General features: G+C 40.0%; 1 protein-coding gene across 1 annotated transcript; it reads left to right on the forward strand.

Moving 5' to 3' along the window:
- Positions 1–15,336: 15,336 nt before the first annotated feature.
- On the forward strand, positions 15,337–17,832 carry LOC123090163 (uncharacterized). The gene is made up of 3 exons (XM_044511588.1): positions 15,337–16,098; positions 16,390–16,718; positions 16,905–17,832. Exons 1-3 carry the CDS (start codon positions 15,337–15,339, stop codon positions 17,830–17,832), a joined length of 2,019 nt encoding a protein of 672 aa, XP_044367523.1.
- The last annotated feature ends 239 nt before the right edge of the window (positions 17,833–18,071 follow it).

Consider the following 18,071-nt stretch of genomic DNA (forward strand, 5'->3'; position numbering starts at 1 on the left):
GTTCAATCCCACATGTCATCTCACAAGCCGGTACGATCCCGAAGCTTCTCTAGGTACTCGACATACGCGCCGTGCTCCACCCTGCGAGCATACTTCTGCTTGAAGGAGCCAACGTATCGTCCTCTTGCATGCGCCAAAACACTTTGATACGCGTCATGAAGCTTGTGGTTGCAAAATGGGCATCGATAGCCACTGTTCCAGGTCCTAATACGCCTGTTATGCATTCCTGCATAAAGCTCCGTCATGATTTGCCTCTTGTACCTCCTCTGGACATCTTCATCCTCGCGGTCCACATCGTTAGACAGCACCTATACAAATAGTAAAAAATGTGGCGTCAAATTAATGGTTACAAACTAATCTCTAGCGAACATTTGGCAGTTGTCAAAAATTGGCATCAAATCAACGATTACATGCCATGAAGTAGGATTAGGAATTTATGGCTATTTATTTATACATATCCAGAGATTATGGTTCAATTTTTAAGCACATTCATCTATGTACAGACCAATCTTGAAGAAAATAATGGCACAAACATATGTAGGTCATTCAAAATCAATTGTCAAGTCCTGGCTAGGAATTATTAGCACGGACACTAACCCTAGTTGGATTACTAGAAGAAATCATTTCCATAGATGAAACAACTAACCACTTATCACTTGTACCATTCAAACAATCAATACACTACACGGATCTAACGAAACTTACTCAGATTTCATGGATTGGGAGAACATAACCATAGGATTTCTATTCCAAAAAGGGGGAGGTAGGAGTAACCAAAGAAACCTTGGGATCTATTAGACACATAAAATGGGTATAGATGACTAACCAGTTGTCCATCGTTGTTGGAGTCGTCGTCAAGGTCGTCGTAGGAGTGGTGAGTTGTCGCCCGAGTCGTCACCAGAGTCGGTGTGGAACTCTGCCTCCGGCTGTGGAAGCTCGACGCCCTCGATGATGTCAGGTTGCAGCGATAATTCGCCGGCGTTGACGGCTACCTCTATCTTCATCACGCCGTGCTCCGGTGCTTTAGCAGCCCCGGCGTCGCCACTCCCTCCGATGGGGCGTGATACATCCATTTTGCATCATGCTTTTATATCAATATTCATTGCATTATGGGCTGTCATTATACTTTATATCTCAATATTTATGGCTATTCTCTCTTATTTTACAAGGTTTACCATGAAGAGGAGGAATGCCGGCAGCTGGAATTCTGGCTCGAAAAGGAGCAAATGTTGGAAACCTATTCTGCACAACTCCAAAAGTCCTGAAACTCCACGAAACAACCTTTTCGATTTATTAAGAATTTATGAGAGAAAGAAATAGGCCAGGGGGCCCACACCCTATCCAGGAGACAGGGGGGCGCCCCCCTATAGGGCGCGCCCCTATCTCCTGGGCCCCCTGGTGGGCCTCTGGCGTCCATCTTCTGCTATATCATCACTTTTACCCTGGAAAAAATCATGGGCAAGCTTACGTGATGAAACTCCGCCGCCACGAGGTGGAACCTTGGCGGAATCAATCTAGGGCTCTGGCGGAGCTGTTCTGCCGGGGACACTTCCCTCCAGGAGGGGGAAATCATCACCAACATCATCACCAACGATCCTCTCATCGGAAGGGGGTCAATCTCCATCAACATCTTCACCAACACCATCTCCTCTCAAAACCCTAGTTCATCTCTTGTATCCAATCTTGTATCAAAACCACAAATTGGTACCTGTGGTTGCTAGTAGTGTTGATTACTCCTTGTAGTTGATGCTAATTGGTTTACTTGGTGGAAGATCATATGTTCAAATCCTTTATGCATATTATTACTCCTCTGATTATGAACATGAATATGCTTTGTGAGTAGTTACGTTTGTTCCTGAGGACATGGGTGAAGTCTTGCTATTAGTAGTCATGTGAATTTGGTATTCGTTCAATATTTTGATGAGATGTATGTTGTCTTTTCTCTAGTGGTGTCATGTGAACGTCGACTACATGACACTTCACCATTATTTGGGCCTAGAGGAAGGCATAGGGAAGTAATAAGTAGATGATGGGTGGCTAAAGTGACAGAAGCTTAAACCCTAGTTTATGCGTTGCTTCGTTAGGGCTTGCTATGGACCCATATGTCTAATGCTGTGGTTAGGTTTACCTTAATACTCCTTTTTGTAGTTGTGGATGCTTGCAATAGGTGTTAATCATAAGTGGGATGCTTTTCCAAGTTAGGGCAGTACCCAAGTGTCGGTCCACCCACATATCAAATTATCAAAGTACCGAACGCGAATCATATGAACGTGATGAAAACTAGCTTGATGATAATTCCCAATGTGTCCTCGGGAGCTCTTTCCTCATTATTAGAATTTGTCCAGGCTTATCCTTTGCTACATAAAGGATTGGGCCACCTTGCTGCACTTTATTTACTTTATTTACTTTTTCCTCGTTACTATTTGTCCTATCACAAAACTATCTATCACCTACTATTTCAGTGCTTGTAGAGAAAACCTTACTGAAAACCGCTTATCATTTTCTTCTGCTCCTCGTTGGGTTCGACACTCTTACTTATCAAAAGGACTACGATAGATCCCCTACACTTGTGGGTCATCAAGACTCTTTTCTGGCACCGTTGCCGGGGAGTGTAGCGCTTTTGGTGAGTGGAACTTGGTAAGGAAACATTTATATAGTGTGCTGAAATTTTCTGTTACTTGTTACTATGGAAACTAATCCTTTGAGGGGCTTGTTTGGGGTATCTTCACCCCAACCAAAATACCAAAGAGAAGCTCCTCAACCTACTGAACCTTATGAAAATATTCACTTTGAGATTCCTTCGGGTATGATAGAAAAACTGCTAGCTAATCCTTTTGCAGGAGACGAAACTTTGCATCCCGATTTACACCTTATCTTCGTGTATGAAGTTTGTTGATTATTTAAGCTTTCAGGTATCCCCGATGATGTTGATAAAAGGAAGGTCTTCCCTTTATCTTTGAAGGGAGATTCAATGACATGGTATAGGCTATGTGATGATACGAGATTTTGGAATTAAAAGCGACTGATGTTGGAATTTCACCAGAAGTTCTACCCTATGCATCTTGTTCATCGTGATCGTAATGACATATATAATTTCTGGCCTCGCGAAGGAGAAAGCATCGCTCAAGCTTGGGGGAGGCTTAAATCCATGTTATATTCATGCCCCAATCATGAGCTCTCTCGGGAAATGATTATTCAGAATTTTTATGCTTGGCTTTCTCTTGATAATCGCAACCTGCTCGATACTTCCAGTGCTGGTTCCTATATGCTGAAGACTATTGATTTCAAATGGGACTTATTGGAATGAATTAAACGCAACTCTGAAGATTGGGGTTCCGACGATGGTAAGGAGTCAGGTATGACACCTATGTTCGATTGTCTTAAATCTTTTATGGATACCGATGCTTTCCGTGGATTTAGCTCTAAGTATGGACTTGACTCTGAAATAGTAGCTACTTTTTGTGAAACTTTTGCTACTCACGTTGATCTCCCTAAAGAGAAGTGGTTTAAATATAATCCTCCTGTTGAAGTGAAAGTAGTTGCACCTATTACAGTCGAAGAAAAGACTATTACATATAGTGATCCTATTATTCCTACTGCTTATGTCGAAAAACCTCCTTTTCCTGTTAGGATAAAAGATCATGTTAAAGCTTCGACTGTTGTTCGTAAGAGTAATACTAGGACCTATACACCTCCTGAGCAAATTAATGTTGAACCTGGTATTGCTATGATTAAAGATCTCTTGGATGAAGACTTAGATGGGCATGTTATCTCTTTCGTGGGTGAAACTGCTAATATTGCTAGACCCGATACTAAGACCCAGAGACCTGTTGTAGGGACGCCTGTTATTTCTGTTAAAATAGGAGATCATTGTTATCATGGCTTATGTGATATGGGTGCTAGTGCTAATGCGATACCTTATGATCTTTATAAAGAAATTATGCACGATATTGCACCTGTTGAATTAGAAGACATTGATGTTACTATTAAGCTTGCTAATAGGGACACCATCAAACCTATTGGGATTGTTAGAGATGTTGAAGTCTTGTGTGGAAAGATTAAATACCCTGCTGATTTCCTTGTTCTTGCTTCCCCACAAGATAATTTTTGTCCCATTATTTTTGGTAGACCTTTCTTGAATACTGCTAGTGCTAAGATTAATTGTGAAAATAATATTGTCACTGTTGGCATAGATGGTATGTCTCATGAGTTTAATTTCGCTAAGTTTAGTAGACAACCTCGTGAAAGGGAACCACCTAGTAAGGATGAAATTATTGGTCTTGCTTCCATTGCTGTTCCCCCAACTGATCCGTTAGAACAATATTTGTTAGACCATGAAAATGATATGTTTATGAAGGAAAGGGAAGAAATAGACGAAGTGTTCCTTAAACAAGAACCTATGCTAAAACATAACCTTCCCGTTGAAATTCTTGGGGATCCCCCTCCACCCAAGGGTGATCCCGTGTTCGAACTCAAACCCTTACCTGATAATCTCAAGTATGCTTATCTTGATGAAAAAGAAATATATCCTGTTATTATTAGTGCTAACCTTTCAGAGAAAGAAGAAGAAAGATTATTGAAAACTCTGAAGAAGCACCGAGCTGCTATTGGATATACTCTGGATGATCTTAAGGGCATTAGTCCCACATTATGTCAACACAAAATTTCAGTGGAGAAAGATGCCAAACCAGTTAGAGATCCTCAAAGACGATTAAACCCCAAAATGAAGGAAGTGGTAAGAAAGGAGATTCTAAAACTCCTTGAGGCAGGTATTATTTATCCCGTTGCTGATAGTGAATGGGTAAGCCCTGTCCATTGTGTCCCTAAAAAGGGAGGTATTACCGTTGTTCCTAATGATAAAGATGAATTGATCCCGCAAAGAATTATTACAGGCTATAGGATGGTAATTGATTTCGTAAGTTAAATAAAGCTACTAAGAAAGATCATTACCCTTTACCTTTTATTGATCAAATGCTAGAAAGGCTATCCAAACACACACATTTTTGCTTTCTAGATGGTTATTCTGGCTTCTCTCAAATACCTGTGTCCGGCAGGATCAATCTAAAACTACTTTTACTTGCCCTTTTGGTACTTTTGCTTATAGACGTATGCCTTTTGGTTTATGTAATGCACCTGCTACCTTTCAAAGATGCATGATGGCTATATTCTCTGATTTTTGTGAAAAGATTTGTGAGGTATTCATGGATGACTTCTCCGTCTATGGATCCTCTTTTGATGATTGTTTGAGCAACCTTGATCGAGTTTTGCAGAGATGCGAAGACACTAGTCTCGTCCTGAATTGGGAAAAGTGTCACTTTATGGTTAATGAAGGCATTGTCTTGGGGCACAAGATCTCCGACAGAGGTATTGAAGTTGATAAAGCCAAATTTGATGCTGTTGAAAAGATGCCATGTCCCAAGGACATAAAAGGTATAAGAAGTTTCCTTGGTCATGCCAGGTTTTTATAGGAGGTTCATTAAGGACTTTTCTAAAATCTCTAGGCCTCTGACTAATTTATTGCAAAAAGATATTCCTTTTGTCTTTGATGATGATTGTGTAGAAGCATTTGAAACACTTAAGAAAGCTTTGAACACATCACCTATTGTTCAGCCACGTGATTGGAATTTACCTTTTGAAATTATGTGCGATGCTAGTGATTATGCTGTAGGTGCTGTTTTAGGGCAAAGAGTCGATAAGAAATTGAATGTTATCCAGTATGCTAGTAAGACTCTTGATACTGCCCAGAGAAATTATGCTACTACTGAAAAAGAGTTCTTAGCAGTTGTGTTTGCATGTGATAAGATTAGACCTTATATTGTTGATTCCAAAGTCACTATTCACACTGATCATGCTGCTATTAAATATCTTATGGAAAAGAAAGATGCTAAGCCTAGACTCATTAGATGGGTTCTCTTGCTCCAAGAATTTGACTTGCATATTATTGATAGAAAGGGAGCTGAGAACCCCGTTGCAGACAACTTGTCTAGGTTAGAGAATGTTCTTGATGACCCACTGCCTATTAATGATAGTTTTCCTGATGAACAATTAGCGGTTGTCAATGCTTCTCGTACTGCTCCTTGGTATGCTGATTATGCTAATTACATTGTTGCTAAATATATACCGCCTAGTTTCACATACCAGCAAAAGAAAAAGTTCTTTTATGATTTAAGACATTACTTCTGGGATGATCCACACCTTTATAAAGAAGGAGTAGATGGTATTATTAGACGTTGTGTGCCTGAGCATGAACAGGAACAAATCCTACGCAAGTGTCACTCTGAATCTTATGGAGGACACCACGCTGGAGATAGAACTGCACACAAGGTACTACAATCTGGTTTTTATTGGCCTACTCTCTTCAAAGATGCTCGTAAGTTTGTCTTATCTTGTGATGAATGTCAAAGAATAGGTAACATTAGTAGACATCAAGAAATGCCTATGAATTATTCTCTTGTTATTGAACCGTTTGATGTTTGGGGCTTTGATTATATGGGACCTTTTCCTGCCTCCAATGGTTATACACATATTTTAGTTGCTGTTGATTACGTTACTAAGTGGGTAGAAGCTATTCCAACTAGTAGTGCTGATCATAACACTTCTATTAAAATGCTTAAAGAAGTTATTTTTCCGAGGTTTGGAGTCCCTAGATATCTTATGACTAATGGTGGTTCACACTTTATTCATGGTGCTTTCCGTAAGATGCTTGCTAAGTATGATGTCAATCATAGAATTGCATCTCCTTATCACCCGTAGTCTAGTGGTCAAGTAGAGTTGAGCAATAGAGAGCTCAAATTAATTTTGCGAAAGACTGTGAATAGATCTAGAAAGAATTGGTCCAAAAAACTTGATGATGCATTATGGGCCTATAGGACTGCATACAAAAATCCTATGGGTATGTCTCCATATAAGATGGTTTATGGAAAAACATGTCATTTACCTCTTGAACTTGAACATAAAGCATATTGGGCTATTAAAGAGCTCAATTATGACTTCAAACTTGCCGGTGAGAAGAGGTTGTTTGATATTAGCTCACTTGATGAATGGAGAACCCAAGCTTATGAGAATGCCAAGCTTTTCAAAGAAAAAGTCAAACGCTGGCATGATAAGAGGATACAAAAGCGTGAGTTTAACGAGGGAGATTATCTATTATTATTCAACTCTCGTTTAAGATTTTTTGCAGGAAACTTCTCTCAAAATGGGAAGGTCCCTACGTTATCGAGGAAGTCTACCATTCCGGTGCTATAAAAATCAACAACTTCGAAGCGCAAATCCGAGGGTGGTTAACAGTCAAAGAATCAAGCATTATATTTCAGGTAATCCTATCAATGTTGAAACTAATATTATTGAAACCATAACCCCCGCGGAATACATAAGAGACACTTTCCAGAACGTTCCAGACTCCGAAAAGGCATAGGTACGTGGTACGGTAAGTACACTGACTCCAAAACAACTCTAATGGCAATTTTTATCAGTTTTGGATTATTTAAGAATTTCAGGAAGAAAGAAGTAGTCCGAAAGGGACATGAGGCTCCCACGAGAGAGGAGGGCGCGCCCCCTGTCTCGTGGGCACCTCGTGTGTCTCCCGGACTCTGTTTTCTTGTATGTTACGTATTTTGGTCGGTAAAAATTCATTATATATACTCCCGAAGGTTTTGACCACCGTATCACGCAAATATCTTCTGTTTTCGTTTCGAGCTGTTCCTGTTGCAGAATAAAGAAGGATGTCTTCTTAAGAATCAGTTGGGGAGAGCCGGGTGTCTCACCCAACGCCAGGTCCAGGAGCGAATAATGATGCCTATCACTTTGGACCATTAACGGAGGATGAGATGGAGGCTGATTTGAAAAGGATAGATGCCATGGAGGAAGATCAAGAAGTTACCTATCGTCTCCAAGCAGAATTCACTATAGGGGAACTACCTAGCCTGGTTGTCCCTGCTTCGGTCATCCCTTCCAACTCTAGATTTCTTTCTTATGAAAATATGAAAAGGAGTTTCACGAGTTCTCCAGAAGCTATGCAACATCCTTGGGTAAAAGGAGCCTTGGCCATTACGGGCAAGCTCCGTAAAGAAATTTTGGACCTCAAACGACATGTCAATAAGCTCGAGGAGGAGAACTGTATCCTGAAGGGGATCATCGCCAAGAAGATCATAATACCAACCATGAAGAAGGAGAAATAATTGCATGGGTATGGGCACTCCCCTTGGCAATCGCCAAGCTTGGGGGAGGTGCCCCGGTATCGTATCACCATCACACTCCTATGTTTACCGCTTTATTTAGTTTGATCCTTTTAGTAGTATCTTGATCTAGTAGATTGAAGTTTTGATATCGAGTAGTTTTGAGTTTTGCATTGTGATCTCTTTATGTAAGCGAGGCCGTGTGCTATCTATAATAAAGATTAGTGTTGAGTCAAGGGCTTTGCTATGTTTCTATGATCTTGAGAAAGTAGAAAGAACAAAAGAGTTCATATTGATCTTATGGATAGTGATAACTTCACACATAGAAAGTATGAGGCATAAAAATTGTTGAGAGTTGATGAACGTAGCCTTGGTCATCGTTGCAATTAATAGGAAGTGATAAAGAAAGGGGGTTCACATATAAATATATTATCTTGGACATCTTTTATGATTTTGAAGCACTCATTAAGTATGACATGCTAAAAGATTTGATGTTGGACAAGGAAGACAACATAATGGTTTATGTTTTCCGACATCTCAGTTAAAGTATATTGTCATTGACCTTCAAACATGTTGAGCTTGCCTTTCCCCCTCTTGCTAGCCAAAATTCCTTGCACCTAGTAGAGATACTACTTGTGCTTCCAAATATCCTCAAACCCAGTTTTGCCATGAGAGTCCACCATATCTACCTATGGATTGAGTAAGATCCTTCAAGTAAGTTGTCATCGGTGCAAGCAATAAAAATTGCTCTCTAAATATGTATGACTTATTAGTGCAGAGAAAATAAGCTTTGTACGAACTTGTTGTGGAAGTAATAAAAGCGACGGATTGCATAATAAAGGTCCACATACAAGGGGCAATATAAAGTGACGTTCTTTTGCATTAAGATTTCGTGCATCAACCCTAAAGCGCATGACAACCTCTGCTTCCCTCTGCGAAGGGCCTATCTTTTACTTTATGTTTTACTTTATGCTTGAGTCAAGGTGATCCTCACCTTTCCACTTTTTCATTTTATCCTTTGGCAAGCTCCTCGTGTTTGAAAGATCATGATACATATATCCAATTGGATGTAAGTTGGCATAGGCTATTATTGTTGACATCACCTAAAGGTGAATACGTTGGGAGGCAACACAATAAGCCCCTATCTTTCTCAGTGTCCGGCTGAAACTCTATAACCACAAGTATTGCGTGAGTGTTAACAATTATGGGAGACTACGAGATAGTTGAGTATGTGAGCTTGCTGAAAAGCTCTATTATTGACTCTTTCTGATGTTACGATAAATTGCAATTGCTTCAATGACTGAGATTATAGTTTGTTAGTTCCCAATGAAGTTTATGAACCATACTTGACATTGTGAATTGCTTATTACTTGAGCATAGGAAATCATATGACAAAATCTATATATGTTGCTGTTATTAGAATGATCATGATGCCCTCATGTCCGTATTTTATTTTTATCGACACCTCTATCTCTAAACATGTGGACATATTTTTCGATTTCGGTTTCCGCTTGAGGACAAGCGAGGTCTAAGCTTGGGGGAGTTGATACGTCCATTTTGCATCATGCTTTTATATCAATATTTATTGCATTATGGGCTGTCATTACACTTTATATCTCAATATTTATGGCTATTCTCTCTTATTTTACAAGGTTTACCATGAAGAGGGGGAATGCCGGCAGCTGGAATTCTGGCTGGAAAAGGAGCAAACGTTGGAAACCTATTCTGCACAACTCCAAAAGTCCTGAAACTCCACGAAACAACTTTTTGGATTTATTAAGAATTTATGAGCGAAAGAAATAGGCCAGGGGGCCCACACCCTGTCCAAGAGACAGGGGGCGCCCCCCCTATAGGGCTGCACCCTATCTCCTGGGCCCCCTGGTGGGCCTCCGGCGTCCATCTTCTGCTATATCATCACTTTTACCCTGGAAAAAATCGTGGGCAAGTTTACGGGACGAAACTCCGCCGCCACGAGGCAGAACCTTGGCGGAATCAATCTAGGGCTCTGGCGGAGCTGTTCTGCCGGGGACACTTCCCTCCGGGAGGGGGAAATCATCACCAACGTCATCACCAACGATCCTCTCATCGGGAGGGGGTCAATCTCCATCAACATCTTCACCAGCACCATCTCCTCTCAAACCCTAGTTCATCTCTTGTATCCAATCTTGTATCAAAACCACAAATTGGTACCTGTGGGTTGCTAGTAGTGTTGATTACTCCTTGTAGTTGATGCTAATTGGTTTACTTGGTGGAAGATCATATGTTCAGATCCTTATGCATATTATTACTCCTCTGATTATGAACATGAATATGCTTTGTGAGTAGTTACGTTTGTTCCTGAGGACATGGGTGAAGTCTTGCTATTAGTAGTCATGTGAATTTGGTATTCGTTCGATATTTTGATGAGATGTATGTTGTCTTTCCTCTAGTGGTGTTATGTGAACGTCGACTACATGACACTTCACCATTATTTGGGCCTAGAGGAAGGCATAGGGAAGTAATAAGTAGATGATGGGTTGCTAGAGTGACAGAAGCTTAAACCCTAGTTTATGCGTTGCTTCGTTAGGGGTTGATATGGACCCATATGTTTAATGCTGTGGTTAGGTTTACCTTAATACTCCTTTTTGTAGTTGCGGATGCTTGCAATAGGGGTTAATCATAAGTGGGATGCTTGTCCAAGTTAGGGCAGTACCCAAGTGTCGGTCCACCCACATATCAAATTATCAAAGTACCGAACGCGAATCATATGAACGTGATGAAAACTAGCTTGACGATAATTCCCAATGTGTCCTCGGGAGCTCCTTCCTCATTATTAGAATTTGTCCAGGCTTATCCTTTGCTACATAAAGGATTGGGCCACCTTGCTGCACTTTATTTACTTTATTTACTTTTTGCTCGTTACTATTTATCTTATCACAAAACTATCTATCACCTACTATTTCAGTGCTTGCAGAGAAAACCTTACTGAAAACCGCTTATCATTTCCTTCTGCTCCTCGTTGGGTTCGACACTCTTACTTATCGAAAGGACTACGATAGATCCCCTACACTTGTGGGTCATCAAGACTCTTTTCTGGCGCCGTTGCCGGGGAGTGTAGCGCTTTTGGTGAGTGGAACTTGGTAAGGAAACATTTATATAGTGTGCTGAAATTTTCTGTTACTTGTCACTATGGAAACTAATCCTTTGAGGGGCTTGTTTGGGGTATCTTCACCCCAACCAGAAGAGCAAAGAGATGCTCCTCAACCTACTGAACCTTATGAAAATATTCACTTTGAGATTCCTTCGGGTATGATAGAAAAACTGCTAGCTAATCCTTTTGCAGGAGACGGAACATTGCATCCCGATTTACACCTTATCTTTGTGGATGAAGTTTGTGGATTATTTAAGCTTGCAGGTATTCCCGATGATGTTGTCAAAAGGAAGGTCTTCCCTTTATCTTTGAAGGGAGATGCAATGACATGGTATAGGCTATGTGATGATACGAGATTTTGGAATTATAAGCGATTGAAGTTGGAATTTCACCAGAAGTTCTATCCTATGCATCTTGTTCATCGTGATCGTAATTACATATATAATTTCTGGCCTCGCGAAGGAGAAAGCATCGCTCAAGCTTGGGGGAGGCTTAAGTCAATGTTATATTCATGCCCCAATCATGAGCTCTCTCGGGAAATGATTATTCAGAATTTTTATGCTCGGCTTTCTCTTGATAATCGCAACCTGCTCGATACTTCCTGTGCTGGTTCCTATATGCTGAAGACTATTGATTTCAAATGGGACTTATTGGAAAGAATTAAACGCAACTCTGAAGATTGGGGTTCCGACGATGGTAAGGAGTCAGGTATGACACCTAAGTTCGATTGTGTTAAATCTTTTATGGATACCGATGCTTTCCGTGGATTTAGCTCTAAGTATGGACTTGACTCTGAGATAGTAGCTACTTTTTGTGAAACTTTTGCTACTCACGTTGATCTCCCTAAAGAGAAGTGGTTTAAATATAATCCTCCTGTTGAAGTGAAAGTAGTTGCACCTATTACAGTCGAAGAAAAGACTATTACATATAGTGATCCTATTATTCCTACTGCTTATGTTGAAAAACCTCCTTTTCCTGTTAGGATAAAAGATCATGTTAAAGCTTCGACTGTTGTTCGTAAGAGTAATACTAGGACTTATACACCTCCTGAGCAAATTAATGTTGAACCTAGTATTGCTATGATTAAAGATCTCTTGGATGAAGACTTAGATGGGCATGTTATCTCTTTCGTGGGTGAAACTGCTAATATTGCTAGACCCGATACTAAGACACGTAGACCTGTTGTAGGCACGCCTGTTATTTCTGTTAAAATAGGAGATCATTGTTATCATGGCTTATGTGATATGGGTGCTAGTGCTAATGCGATACCTTATGATCTTTATAAAGAAATTATGCACGATATTGCACCTGTTGAATTAGAAGACATTGATGTTACTATTAAGCTTGCTAATAGGGACACCATTAAACCTATTGGGATTGTTAGAGATGTTGAAGTCTTGTGTGGAAAGATTAAATACCCTGCTGATTTCTTGTTCTTGCTTCCCCACAAGATAATTTTTGTCCCATTATTTTTGGTAGACCCTTTCTTGAATACTGCTAGTGCTAAGATTAATTGTGAAAAGAATATTGTCACTGTTGGCATAGATGGTATGTCTCATGAGTTTAATTTCGCTAAGTTTAGTAGACAACCTCGTGAAAGGGAACCACCTAGTAAGGATGAAATTATTGGTCTTGCTTCCATTGCTGTTCCTCCAACTGATCCGTTAGAACAATATTTGCTAGACCATGAAAACGATATGTTTATGAAGGAAAGGGAAGAAATAGATGAAGTGTTCCTTAAACAAGAACCTATGCTAAAACATAACCTTCCCGTTGAAATTCTTGGGGATCCCCCTCCACCCAAGGGTGATCCCGTGTTTGAACTCAAACCCTTACCTGATAATCTCAAGTATGCTTATCTTGATGAAAAAGAAATATATCCTGTTATTATTAGTGCTAACCTTTCAGAGAAAGAAGAAGAAAGATTATTGAAAACTCTTAAGAAGCACCGAGCTGCTATTGGATATACTCTGGATGATCTTAAGGGCATTAGTCCCACATTATGTCAACACAAAATTTCAGTGGAGAAAGATGCCAAACCAGTTAGAGATCCTCAAAGACGATTAAACCCCAAAATGAAGGAAGTGGTAAGAAAGGAGATTCTAAAACTCCTTGAGGCAGGTATTATTTATCCCGTTGCTAATAGTGAATGGGTAAGCCCTGTCCATTGTGTCCCTAAAAAGGGAGGTATTACCGTTGTTCCTAATGATAAAGATGAATTGATCCCGCAAAGAATTATTACAGGCTATAGGATGGTAATTGATTTTCGTAAGTTAAATAAAGCTACTAAGAAAAATCATTACCCTTTACCTTTTATTGATCAAATGCTAGAAAGACTATCCAAACACACACATTTTTGCTTTCTAGATGGTTATTCTAGCTTCTCTCAAATACATGTGTCCGCGCAGGATCAATCTAAAACTACTTTTACTTGCCCTTTTGGTACTTTTGCTTATAGACGTATGCCTTTTGGTTTATGTAATGCACCTGCTACCTTTCAAAGATGCATGATGGCTATATTTCTGATTTTTGTGAAAAGATTTGTGAGATATTCATGGATGACTTCTCCGTATGTGGATCCTATTTTGATGATTGTTTGAGCAACCTTGATCGAGTTTTGCAGAGATGCGAAGACTCTAGTCTCGTCCTGAATTGGGAAAAGTGTCACTTTATGGTTAATGAAGGCATTGTCTTGGGGAACAAGATCTCTGAGAGAGGTATTGAAGTTGATAAAGCTAAAGTTGATGCTATTGAAAAGATGCCATGTCCCAAGGACATAAAAGGTATGAGAAGTTTCCTTGGTCATGCCAGTTTTTATAGGAGGTTCATTAAGGACTTTTCTAAAATCTCTAGGCCTCTGACTAATTTATTGCAAAAAGATATTCCTTTTGTCTTTGATGATGATTGTGTAGAAGCATTTGAAACACTTAAGAAAGCTTTGATCACATCACCTATTGTTCAGCCACCTGATTGGAATTTACCTTTTGAAATTATGTGTGATGCTAGTGATTATGCTGTAGGTGCTGTTTTAGGGCAAAGAGTCGATAAGAAATTGAATGTTATACAGTATGCTAGTAAGACTCTTGATACTGCCCAGAGAAATTATGCTACTACTGAAAAAGAGTTCTTAGCAGTTGTGTTTGCATGTGATAAGTTTAGACCTTATATTGTTGATTCCAAAGTTACTATTCATACTGATCATGCTGCTATTAAATATCTTATGGAAAAGAAAGATGCTAAGCCTAGACTCATTAGATGGGTTCTCTTGCTCCAAGAATTTGACTTGCATATTATTGATAGAAAGGGTGCCGAGAACCCCGTTGCAGACAACTTGTCTAGGTTAGAGAATGTTCTTGATGACCCACTGCCTATTAATGATAGTTTTCCTGATGAACAATTAGCGGTTGTCAATGCTTCTCGTACTGCTCCTTGGTATGCTGATTATGCTAATTACATTGTTGCTAAATATATACCGCCTAGTTTCACATACCAGCAAAAGAAAAAGTTCTTTTATGATTTAAGACATTACTTCTGGGATGATCCACAGCTTTATAAACAAGGAGTAGATGGTATTATTATACGTTGTGTGCCTAAGCATGAACAGGAACAAATCCTATGCAAGTGTCACTCTGAATCTTATGGAGGACACCACGCTGGAGATAGAACTGCACACAAGGTACTACAATCTGGCTTTTATTGGCCTACTCTCTTCAAAGATGCTCGTAAGTTTGTCTTATCTTGTGATGAATGTCAAAGAATAGCTCAGAAATTTAAGTTTCTGAGGCATGAGCTTATGTCCTGGAGCAAAGGTATTTCCAAACTCTCAATTGCTATTGAAAACTCAAACAGGGCGCTCTTTGAAATTGATGAACTTGAAAACAAACGACACCTCACCATACCAGAGACCAATTTTCGGCGCATACTTAAAAATCATATTCTGAGGCTCCTGGCTTACCAGAAAGAGTACTGGAGACGTCGATGCACTATACGTTGGGTCAAGTTGGTGATGAACTGCCAAATTTTTTCCAAGCTATGGCTTCGGAAAGATTTAGAAGAAATAATATTGCTTCACTCATCACGGATGATGGCATCTGTGTTGAAGATCATGCAGGGAAAGAAGCAGTCATCTTTCAAACTTTCAAAAAATGCCTTGTCTCTTCGGCAAAACATGAGATGAAATTTGATCTGGCCAGAATCATTAAAAGAGTCGAGGACCTCGATCAACTTACCGTACCATTCACACACCAGGAAATTGATGATGTAATAAAATACATGCCTGCTGAAAGAGCGCCAGGTCCAGATGGTTTCACTGGACATTTTCTTAAAACCTATTGGCACGTGATCAAAGTGGACTTTTATAAATTGTGCAACCAATTTCATGAGGGCAACCTAAACCTTGAGAGCATCAATGAGGGATTTATCACATTGATTCCAAAAATCAATGCGCCCACCTCAGTAAATGACTTCAGACCCATTACTTTACTTAACTGTTGTCTGAAGATAATCACCAAGCTTCTTGCCAACCGCTTACAAAGACTCATACTAAAGATTGTGCACCGAAATCAATACGGGTTTTTGAAAGGACGATCGATCCAAGATTGTTTGGCTTGGGCGTTTGAGTATATATATCAATGTCAATCCTCAAAAAAACCAATTGGCCTTCTTAATCTTGACTTCGCAAAAGCATTTGACACAATTGAACATGATGCAATGTTAGACATAATGCAACACATGGGATTCAACGCTAAGTGGCTAGATTGGATCAAGGACATTTTGTCCTCTGGGAAATCTTCGGTTCTGCTTAACGGAGTGCCAGGTCGTTAGTTTCATTGCAAAAGTGGTGTGCGCCAAGGAGATCCATTATCGCCACTAATCTTTGTGCTCGCAGCCGATTTACTTCAAGCTGTCATTAACGATGCTTTCATCCAAGGGGCAATTCAGCTACCCTTCCCCTGCGCCACTCAAAAAGACTATCCTGTTATACAGTATGCCGATGATACAATAATTATGATCCCGGCCTGGGAAACACAGGCTGCAACGATCAAGCAAATCTTGTCGGACTATGCAACCTCAATTGGTCGGAAGATCAACTTTCACAAGTCTACTTTGATCCCAATCAACTGTGACGACACCCAAAGTGAAAACATAGCTCAAATCTTCGGTTGCATCATTGGTAAAATGCCGTTCACATACCTGGGTCTACCATTGGGATCAACACGACCCTCAGTACATGATTTAATGCCAATGGTATGTAAAGTGGAAAGACGTCTTACATCTACCCTCAACATGATTTCTTATGGAGCAAAATTATCTCTGGTTAACTCGGTGATTACATCGTTGGTTATCTTTGCTCTTTGCACACTTAAACTTCCTGCAAGCATTCTTGAGCTACTTGACAAAATCAGAAGGAAATGCTTATGGACCAAAAGAACTGAACAAGGTGAATCATGCAACTCTCTGGCAGCTTGGGACTTGATTTGTAAACCCAAGAATTGTGGAGGGATGGGTATCCTGGACCTTAGAACACAAAGTGATGCCCTGCTTCTGAAATATCTACATAAGTTCTACAATCATTGGGACTTGCCTTGGGTGGAACTTGTCTGGAACACCTATTACACAAAAAAAATTCCACATGCATCCGACGCTTGTGGCTCATTCTGGTGGAAAGATATAACCAAACTCATGCCTATCTACAGAGGTATAACCAAGACCACAATTCAGGATGGAAACAACACTTTGCTATGGAAGGACTTATGGACAGATGACATTCTAGCTGATAGATTCCCTAGAGCATTCTCATTCACCAGAAATGAGGACATATCCGTCCAAGAATTCCTAACGGCCGAGACGCTGGGTACGACATTCCACCTCCCTTTATCCGAACAGGCACATGAGGAACTGTTGACAATGCAACAGATGTTGACCCCAACTACTCTCAATCAAGGTGATGACAAGTGGGGATGTACATGGGGTAAAGGAGAATATACGGCCAAGCAATACTACTCATACTACTTCAGAAATCTTGATGCTCACCAGTCCTACAAATGGATTTGGAAATCCAAAGTTACTATGAAAATCAAGGTGTTTGGATGGCTTCTCCTTTTTGATAGACTCAACAAAAGGAACATGCTCAAAAGAAGGCACTATAACATTGGAGACAACTATACTTGCCTCCTGTGTGCCTCCCCCCCAGAGGAAACCTTGGAACATCTATTCTTTACTTGCCCATTTAGCCAAGATTGCTGGACACACCTCAACATAAGCTGGCTCACGCAAGGATCAAGGCTCCATTGCATAGAGGAGGCTAAAACTATGTGGAACAAACCCATGTTCATGGATATCTTTTTGCAAGATGCTTGGAGCATCTGGAAGGAAAGAAATAATAAACACTTCAGAGGGATCATCCCTTCAAAACAATCCTGGATGATTAGGCTGAAAGAAGACCTCTCCCTGCTTTGTTATAGGGTGGGAGAAAAATACAAACCCTTCCTCACCTCTGTGATTCAAACCCTATACCTTCTCCTTTAGTTTTTCCTTACTCTAAACCTTCACACCCTCCTTACTTTTATTTTACCCCATGGTGATGGATGTAAGGTTATAACTTTGTAACACCTTTTTGATACTATCTTAATACATACAGTATGAGCCTCTCCTACTGTCTTAAGTGTCAAAAAAAAGTTAAAGAATAGGTAACATTAGTAGACGTCAAGAAATTCCTATGAATTATTCTCTTGTTATTGAACCGTTTGATGTTTGGGGCTTTGATT

Source organism: Triticum aestivum, chromosome 4B (assembly GCF_018294505.1).
Source record: "Triticum aestivum cultivar Chinese Spring chromosome 4B, IWGSC CS RefSeq v2.1, whole genome shotgun sequence".
Taxonomy (NCBI): domain Eukaryota; kingdom Viridiplantae; phylum Streptophyta; class Magnoliopsida; order Poales; family Poaceae; genus Triticum; species Triticum aestivum.